This window comes from Penaeus vannamei, chromosome 22 (genome assembly GCF_042767895.1).
Source record: "Penaeus vannamei isolate JL-2024 chromosome 22, ASM4276789v1, whole genome shotgun sequence".
In the NCBI taxonomy this organism is placed as follows: Eukaryota; Metazoa; Arthropoda; class Malacostraca; order Decapoda; family Penaeidae; genus Penaeus; species Penaeus vannamei.
In genome coordinates, this window is record NC_091570.1 from 31,469,261 (window position 1) to 31,476,760 (window position 7,500).

Sequence of the window (7,500 nt, forward strand, 5' to 3'; positions counted from 1 at the left end):
AATCTTCCATTTATTATTATTATTATTTTTTTATATATACGTTACGGTACATAAGTAAATGCATGCATGTATTTCTATGATCCTGTAAGATATTATAAAGGCAGGACGGTGTACCATATTTTCGAGAAAAATAATTCTTACGCAATTATTCAAATACTGTTCATAGTCTCGCACTTATGCTATTAATCCAATAATACTTGTTGGAATTGCTTTCAGTCTCAGGATCTCCTTGAGTGATTCCCGCTGCACAGTATCAAATGTCTTCTTGAGGTCGACGTTAGCTGACAGCAGCCCAAGCCCAGACTCACAACACTACAGTGATTCGAAGTGTCAGGATAGACCTACTGGGAGTGAATCGAGATTCTTCTGGCCTTTGATGCCTCAGCAGATGGTATCGCAATGGGATTTAGGATGATCTGGCCACTTACTGAGCGGACTGCAATCGCCCATGAGGAACACTGGAAGTTTTCAGGGCATGGTAGGCAGAGCGATTTACTTTTACTAAGAACTGGCCTTTTAACTCCTCTCCTCCTTATAAATTGTTCCTTGTCCCTTCTCAGCTGTGACTGACTCCTGCACACCAGGGAATTGTGAAAAGTACGATCCCCTATTAGACGAACAGCACGAAAAGCTTCTGTGGCGTCCAATATCTCCTGCGAGACCTACACTGACTGCCGCTGTCAGGTCTTCTCGCCTCCGAGAGTAGACCTGCCTGAGGTTACGCCTCAGGTAGTCACTCCATGTGGACTCCACCTCTGCCGACTAACTACTGGCCGCTGGTACACGGATGGGATTGATAACCCCAGATCCCAGATATATATGTAAACTTCGCTGTAATAATACGATTAAAAGGGTCTTTACTTTTTCCTTATGATTCATCCGCACTCAATCTCTACTCTCATTATCTCTATTTATACGTATTCTTTTGCATTCCTCTTCCTGTTTCTACCTTCCATTTTTGAGACTGGTTGCCAATACATTTGATTTCACTTGCAATTCTTTAAACTTTTGAACAAAAATTGATTCATAGAGCGCAGCTGTATATATATTTTGATAAGATAAAAAAGTATTCGCACGGAATGACAAATGCCACATCATATGATTTCATTATATTATGTATTATGTCTCTTTTGAGTAATATTTTGCCCTGTTAAGAAATGACCGCTCTGAAAAGACACTGGACTTTGAATACGCTCTTACAGATTTTTTTGTCTTTAATCACATTTAATAAAATCCCGAAAAAGTTATTACTGGATAAAAGGATAAACTAAACACACAGTAGAAAAAAATATTTTACCTGTACATCATAACAATAAATACATACACATTATATTAACATGCTTAAGTTCGAAAATTTGAACTTGAGGGAGTTAGAGATCTTGAAATAAATCCTCTTTTTCCTCTGCTACTTCTGCTACGCCTATTTCCAGCTCCAGGAATGAGGACTTTGTGATTACTGAAGGTCACACTAGTACTTCTACCTGCTGTAGACATTCTAATACCTCCAACTAACCCCACAGAATCGCCTTGTATACGTCCAGAATTTCCAACCACTGTATCACTAATGACACCTAAAGCGTTATCCATATGTATACCTATTGGAAGAGAGGGATTCTCTCCATCCTGGTAATTAATGAAATAAACTTGAGGGCTCGGAGATGGAATGGAATCAAACTCGATTACCCGCTGTACTCTCTCGTCCACTTTCCTCAAAATATAAACGAGGGTCTTGCGCCTTGGTGGAGGAAGGACGACTGGCTCCGGCGTCGGGGGCTCTTCAGGCACGCGCACGTAAATGTGGTTTTGATTTAGCTTCGGTCGTGGCAGAGCGGGAGGCGGGCCGATGGGTTGATAGGGCTGCTCCGGGGCTTCGAAGAGGTAAAGATTCTTCCTGATAACGCATGTCCCATCTGAATGGATTATCTCCCCTTCTTCACAGCCAACACTGAGTAAGGTTCCGCCACCACTATCTGGAGACAGACCATGCGAAAGTCCATTTACAGCGTATTTTGGTAAGTAATTTCCCTGAGGTGCCGCAGCAACCACAACTGTCATGACGAAAGGAATCTGCAGATAAGGTGGATTAGAGTTTGAGGTAATTTTGAATACACGTTGTATAAGCTCTGAAAACCCATATAACTGTCACATTTGCTCCATAAGGTTTCATAACTCTTAATCATGACGTAAATCGTCACAAAAAGATATTGAAGAACATGATGTGCCCTCTATCAGTAATGTGGCATGTAAAGCAATTCATCGCGGTGTATAAAAAACTACTCTATAAGAAATAAATGTTCGATAATGTTCAAGACTCACAAGGAAATTCATGGTATATAAAGCGGAGGATTGACAACTTACATCAGCTTTTATAGGCTGTGCAGTTCCATGACCTGACTGCTCCGCCCTCTCCTAGTCCTCATCCCGCCCATCTGTCAACTGCTCTTTTCGACTTTGCGTAACCTGGGGTTACTGTAGGAAAAAATAAACACAAAAAGAGTTAAACAGCTGAAAAGGAAAAAATGTGTTCCTAAATTTCCACTGATTCCCCATCTCTCTTGTTACTGTGTTTACTTATGACTGGGCATCTTTAGGAATTAAATTTCGCATATTCATTCAAACATGAACACCCGTACCCACACACACACGCACACAAGACGAGAAAACAAAACATAGAAAAGAAAAAGAACAAAAAATATATGCACACACACACAAACACACTTGTGCGTATATATTTGCATCTGCATCGAAATATATATATATATATATATATATATATATATATATATATATATATATATATATATATATATATATATATATATATATATATATATGTATATATATATATATATATATATATATATATATATATATATATATATATATATATATATATATATATATATATATATATATATATATATATATATATTGTGTGTGTGTGTGTGCATATGAACATATGAACATATGTACATATATATATATATATATATATATATATATATATATATATATATATATATATGAAAATATATATATATATATATATATATATATATATATATATATATATATATGTATATATATATATATATATATATATATATATATATATTAACGTGAAAAGCAGTTTTAATGAGATGGCAATTCACCTATGCTTTTCGGCTAAAGAGGCTTCAGCGTTCCTGTGTAGATAAGCTAAAAGGGAATCGATTTATATTGGAACCCTCGAACCTTTCCTGTCTAATCCCAAAATAGATCATACCCTCCTGAATAACACGGCAATGAATGACAATGCCTGAAACGCCTCTCGGAGAATCGGACAATGAGATGACTAGGTTTAATTTCATTAACTCGTGCTGCCCCTGACCCCTTAGTCTCAAGTGGCATCGTCATACAATACACTGTTCGTCGTTCATTTACTGATAGCTCTCACTGGTTTAATCACAGGCCACATAAAGCTATCGAAAATCTTCAAGCAACCTAACCCCACCGTTCATCTTTTAATAGAGCAAATACTAAGGCTGGTGTTCGATGCTTTATATTTATCTATCACCTCTGACTGTGTATGGACATAAACGTAATAAATGATTGTAGTAATGATAATGATCATGATATTGATAATGCTCATAAGGATAATAATATTAATAGTGATTATAATGATAATGATAATGATATTTACAAGGAAATAATAAGAGTTATGATGATAATAATGACTAAAATGATGAAAATAATGATAAAGGAATAACAATTATGATAATAATAATGATAATAACAATAGTAATAATAATAATAATAATCCTGAGGATAGTGATAATAGAAATTAATAATGATAATTATAATAACAATAATGATAACAACAATAACAATGATAATAATAATAAGGACAATAACAACAATGATTATGATATAAAAAATGATGATGATGTCATCAATGATGGAAATAATAATGATAATACCATAAATAGAGGAACAATAGCTCTAACAGTAATGACGATAATTAGTCATAAAAAAATAATAAAAATAGTAATGATGGTAATCAACATGACGATGATTAGGAGAAAAGTGAAAATAAACACAATAATGATAAAAATGTAAGAGATGAAAAATATATGATAATGAATGCACCAATGATGATGATAAACAATATATATATATATATATATATATATATATATATATATATATATATATATATATATATATATATATATATATATTGTGTGTGTGTGTGTGTAGGCAAACAGGGAGATAGATATATAGATATGCATTCATGTATACATACACATGCATGAATAACACACACACACACGCACAAACACACGCGCACACACACACACACACACACACACACACACACACACATACATACATACATACATACATACATATATATATATATATATATATATATATTTATATATGTATGTACATATATATATATATATATTTATATATATATATATATATATATATATATATATATATATATATATACACCGTTAATAATTGCCAAATTCTTGACAACTCTGAATCTGCCAAATATATATATTTTTTGAGAAAATTGCCAGTTTAGCAAATGAGACGTTCTACGACTTCAAAAGACAGACACTGGTTACCATCTTTTAGCAAAGCCAGACACAAAGCTTTGAAATCTTTAAAGGAAGACCCTAGCATCATAATAACAAGACCTGACAACCTGACAAAGGAAATGACCATGTCACAAAAGTAAATATATTGCTATTAGACCATACAAAATATAAAAAGTTAGATAATGAGCCTTTTTCTAACACCATTCAACTAATGGATAAACTGAAAAGAACGCTAAAATGTTTGAAAGATAGTGACACCATTTCCTCTGATACATATAATCAACTCAGAGCATCTAGCTCTTTACGTGGAATGTTATATGTGCTGCCAAAATTTCATGAACTTGATGTGCCGAGCAGACCTATCTTGTCAGCTTTAAAAAACATTTAATTATAATCTAGCTCAATTCTTAGTGCCAATTCTCAAACCTATAACTAACAATGAATACACTGTCCAAACTTTTAATTTTGCCAAGTATATGTCTCAAATTAGTCTTGAAACCCATGTTGTAATGGCTAGTTTTAAGATACAGTCATTATTTACATACCGTTGAAAGAAATAATGAATATTTGTACAAACAGATCATTTGAGAATACTGACAATGTGCATAACCTTTCAAGGACCAATTCAAAGAATTGCTAATATTATCTGTGGACAATTAAAATTTCATGTTTAACAACCAATTGTACTCTTAAACTGATGGTGTAGCAATGGGAAGCCCGCTTGGCCCAACTCTTGCTAACGCTTATTTGTACTATCACGAGAGTAAATGGTTAGCAGACTGCCCTTTGCATTTTAAACCAATAATGTATAAAAGATATATAGATGTATTCCTGTTATTTAATGTTTCACATATAAGCATGTTTTTAGATTATGTCAACTCAAAACATGTCAACATACAGTTTACCTCTGAAGTCGAAGTAAACAACTTTTTTGGATATTAGACTTGAACCTTTAAAACCTTCATGTACAGAAAACCGACCTTCACTGGTAGTGGTTTAAATTATTTAGCCTTTCTACCCATGGTGTTTAAAGTTAATGCTACCAGAACTTTGTTGTACAGATGTTTTTATATTTATTTAGACTGGCATTCTATTAACAAAGAACTTAAATTCTTATAAATCTTCTTTTTGAAAAAAAGAAAGAAAATCCAATGGCTGTTATTAAAAAACACGTAAGGTTACTCTTAAATCAGATGCTCTGTCCAAAACCAATGAATGATACTGTACCTCGGGATATCGATACCTTAAAAACGAAAAGAACTACAAAAACTACTAAGTAACCATTTTCCACAAATCTTATTCAGAATGATCTTCACCAATTCCAGAACAATTCGTTCGTTCTTCCTGACAAAAGAGCCTTTTCCTAAACATCTGTGATCCAGCATAGTGTACTCATACAAATGTTCGGACATTACGTCCCCTATCATCTCCCATGCACTCACTTATCCGGGATCATTCACTTAAAACAAATCATGAAATAAAACTAGATGACTTCTCAGTATAATAGATTTAAGAATTTTTGAATCATTATTGATTAAAGAAATAAAATCTGACTTAAACAATAATGAAAGTTCAGTTACTCGATATACACTGAAATAATTCCTCCCCCATCACTCCCTCACTCACAACGGACATTCAGACATTCAAACCTCCGCAAACTACCGTCAGGTCAACAAGACACAAACACATACTCCACACTACACCTATGGAGAAAATTCGTAAGCATAATTTCCCTTCTTATTTTCTAAGTTACTTATCAAGTTGCGTTACTATTATTATTTTTGTTCTTATTTGCCTTTGTAATTCTATATTCAGTATTTGTGTAGATGATTTGTATTTTGTATTTCTCTTATATGCAGATTCTGATAATGGACACAGTTGTTGATGTCCGAAAGCTCAATAAATAAATGAATATACGGAAGATGTGATTTCCTGCTGTCCTGATCCTCCTGTTTATTATAAGAATCCGTTTCCCCCGTGGAACATCTATTGTGGAAATACACACACACACACACACACACACACACAGACACACACACACAATCATATATATATATATATATATATATATATATATATATATATATATATATATATATATATATATATATATATATGTATATATGTATATGTGTGTGTGTGTGTGTGTGTGTGTGTGTGTGTGTGTGTGTGTGTGAGTGTATGTATGTGTGTGTGGGGGGGAGTGTTTGTGTGTGTGTATGTATGTATGTATGTATATATATACACATATATATTTATATATATATATATATATATATATATATACATATATATACATATACATACATATATTTGCATATATTTACATACACACACACACACACACACATACACACACACACACACACACACACACACACACACACACACACACACACACACACACACATATATATATATATATATATATATATATATATATATATATATATATATATATATATGGATATATATATATATATATATATATATTTGTATGTATATGTATATATATATATATATATATATATATATATATATATATATATATATATGTATGTATATATATATATATATATATATATATATATATATATATATATATATATATATATATATATATATATATGTATATGTATATATATGTATGTCTGTGTGTACATAGGAGAGAAAGAGAGAGAGACAGAGAAAGCGTGTGGATAGTTGTGGAAGTTTTTCGATTGTTATGTAAAAGCATAGAAATAGACAAAAAAAAGAAAAAAAATAGAAAAAAAGAACTAGATTTAGAAATATATATGTTTGGACATACTAATATATATGTAAACAGACACGAATGATGTATACATGGACACTAATGAATGAATATACGCATTCATGCATATATATTATCTGTTCTCTTTCTCTCCTT

General features: G+C 32.2%; 1 protein-coding gene across 1 annotated transcript; it reads right to left on the reverse strand.

The window, feature by feature from the left end:
* Positions 1-1,279: 1,279 nt before the first annotated feature.
* LOC113816359 (uncharacterized) lies at positions 1,280-2,337 on the reverse strand. Its single transcript, XM_027368420.2, has 2 exons — positions 2,317-2,337; positions 1,280-2,067 (listed from the first exon to the last, which is right to left on the reverse strand). The coding sequence occupies exons 1-2, from the start codon at positions 2,326-2,328 to the stop codon at positions 1,342-1,344; spliced, it is 738 nt and encodes a 245-aa protein (XP_027224221.2). The 5' UTR covers positions 2,329-2,337; the 3' UTR covers positions 1,280-1,341.
* Between the last annotated feature and the right edge of the window lie 5,163 nt (positions 2,338-7,500).